Source organism: Montipora foliosa, chromosome 2 (genome assembly GCF_036669935.1).
Source record: "Montipora foliosa isolate CH-2021 chromosome 2, ASM3666993v2, whole genome shotgun sequence".
Classification (NCBI taxonomy): domain Eukaryota; kingdom Metazoa; phylum Cnidaria; class Anthozoa; order Scleractinia; family Acroporidae; genus Montipora; species Montipora foliosa.
In genome coordinates, this window is record NC_090870.1 from 17,175,334 (window position 1) to 17,177,833 (window position 2,500).

Sequence of the window (2,500 nt, forward strand, 5' to 3'; positions counted from 1 at the left end):
GAGTGGACCACGGCTGCAATGAATGCACCACTAGCTCAGCTTTGGCCTTGACCGATAACAACTGCAGCAGAGATCTCCTGGCAGAATGGTCTGCCCTTTCCACAGGAAAAATCTAAACATGGATATTACTGCATGTATTCCATGAGATGACATCTGGATCAGTTACATGTACACATAGTTTGTAAGGTTATACAGCAATACAAAGTCATGTACTGTAAATGAAACGACATAGTCAGATTCCCTTTCACCTGGTCTCCAAATTGAACCCCTTGCTGTGGTAGTTGAGTTCAAAAGATTTTAACAATTATTGAAATGCTGCCAAAGTAGGAAAATAATATTTCACATCTGCTTGTCGGATTTGTACATGTACATTATTTTTTCTTTCAAATACATCCATGGAATGAGAATAAAACTGAACTTTAATGTAGACAGGAAAGGATCTTAGAAATTACATCTGTATATAATTATTTCTCCTTACATTCTTAGAAGTTCTAATAGTGCAAAAGACAAGAGTGGTCGTGCAGGAAGGACAATGAAAACTGTTGACTAAAAAATGTACGTTAGCTATCAAGCAAGTTTACAGGCACAAGGAAGGGTTACGTTTTCACAAACGTTGGCGGTGTAGCACTTATATTCCAACAGACTTAACTGATTAGAGTGTAATGTGAAGTGATAGTTTTGTACCCCATACGAACCATGTGAGCGTTAGCCCTTCTAATGGAAATGGGCCCACACAAGGACAGAGAAAAACTCCGACCAGGGTGGGAACCCACCACTCAGTTAAGTTTATTTTACAAGCACTCCACTTTTAACAATAAATTACAATAATGTATGAAATAAACAATTCACACTTAACAGAAACATTAAGAACACCGAGGGGCAGAAGGCAACCAGCTGGCTATTTACAAAGCATGGTACGTAGAGTTGAATCTGGGACAACTGGATGCAAATCCAAACCAGAGGTCAGAACGGGATTTGAACCCGGAGCAGCCGCATGCAAACCCAATGCCCTAACCACTGGACCATGCTGCTTCCTTATGGAAATAATGAGACATTAACATGCAACCTCAGTGATCTTGATAACACAGATGTGTTTTCAGTAAATCAAAATGAACAAAGGTAAATTAAAATGAACTTTAAATAAGGTTCCCACCTGGGATGACATTGACAGTGAAGCCATGCTTTCTTGCAACAGAGTCATTCACTGCAAAGGCATGACATTCATACCTTCCCAAGCTACCATCGCTATCGTCATCAATCGTAACATTTCGAATGTTTAATGTTACAAAGAGCTTTGTTGCATTTCTTTCATCTATGAAAATTGAAGCCAATAAAAAGTTAGCACAGACAGACTGAAACAACTTGGAGACAGCAGTTAATAGGCTTACAGCCATTGCAGAGAGGTGGCATTTGTGAAGAGGTTGAATCTTTTTATTCTTTTAAAGTGCATATGACACAAAATTTTATATTTGCTTGTTCGAAAGAGCTTTTAAAATGTGGAAGAACGGCGTTTATTTTATTGTGATAGCTCTCTTGGTTGCAGAGTTATTCAAGATTTTGATTTATGCAAATTAGACGACTTGTGACGTCATATAGTGGACACAAGATGATGTAAAATCACATAAAATGGAATATTTCTAAAAACTTTTTCTGTATAGAACTGAAACTTTTTGCAGTCCTTATACTCATTACAAAGTTCCATAATATGGCCCACTGTGACGTTTCCACAGCAACGCAATGGGCTCCAGGCCCCCTCCATCCAAAAGGTAAAATCAGAGTTTCCCTCCCCAATAAGGGTTATTTGCTCTTGATGTTCATTCAGCCCGTGTGACCGAATATGGTCATTAAACAGCACAAGCACAAGGAAGTCTGTTAGACTCTAAAGCAACAAAGAAGGCATTTTCGATATTGGAAAGGTGGAGGTCTGGTAACGAGTATGTTGCTATGGTGACATGATAATCACAATTACAATGTGTAGTTTTGGTAGCACATCAACCCTGCAAAATTTCAACCCTGCAGACGTAGTATTTGCAAAGATATTCCATGTTTTGTGATTTTACATAATTTTGTGTCCACTATGTGACGTCACAAGTCATCTAATTTGCATAAATCAAAATCTTGAATAGCTCGGCTATCAAGAGTGCTATCACAATAAAGTAAACGCTGTTCTTCCCCATTTTAAAAGCTCTTTCGAACAAGCTAATAAAAGAAAACAAGACACACATGCTTTAAGTATAGGAAATCGTATGAATGTGAGTGCATTTCGTGATTTATGGGCACAAGCGATGTTTTAAAAGTTGTCAAAATTGCATGAGCCATAGGCAAGCACAATTTGAGAACTTTCGAAACATCACGAGTGACCATAAATCATGGATTGCACAAGCAAGTTCATGATTTGTTATTCATTATTATACTACAAAAAAATCACTCCATCGCTTTGTTTCCACTCTACATGTATAAACTCTATTGCATTCTTATTTCTATAACCTATTTCTGCATT

General features: G+C 37.8%; 1 protein-coding gene across 1 annotated transcript in view; it reads right to left on the bottom strand.

Annotated features, from left to right (window-relative positions):
* The window catches only part of LOC137991265 (uncharacterized), a 94,405-nt gene that overhangs the window by 76,736 nt on the left and 15,169 nt on the right, over window positions 1–2,500 (bottom strand). Inside the window, exon 3 of the mRNA XM_068836377.1 lies at window positions 1,154–1,312. Coding sequence (XP_068692478.1) covers window positions 1,154–1,312 — 159 coding nt within the window. The remainder of the gene's footprint in view (window positions 1–1,153; window positions 1,313–2,500) is intronic.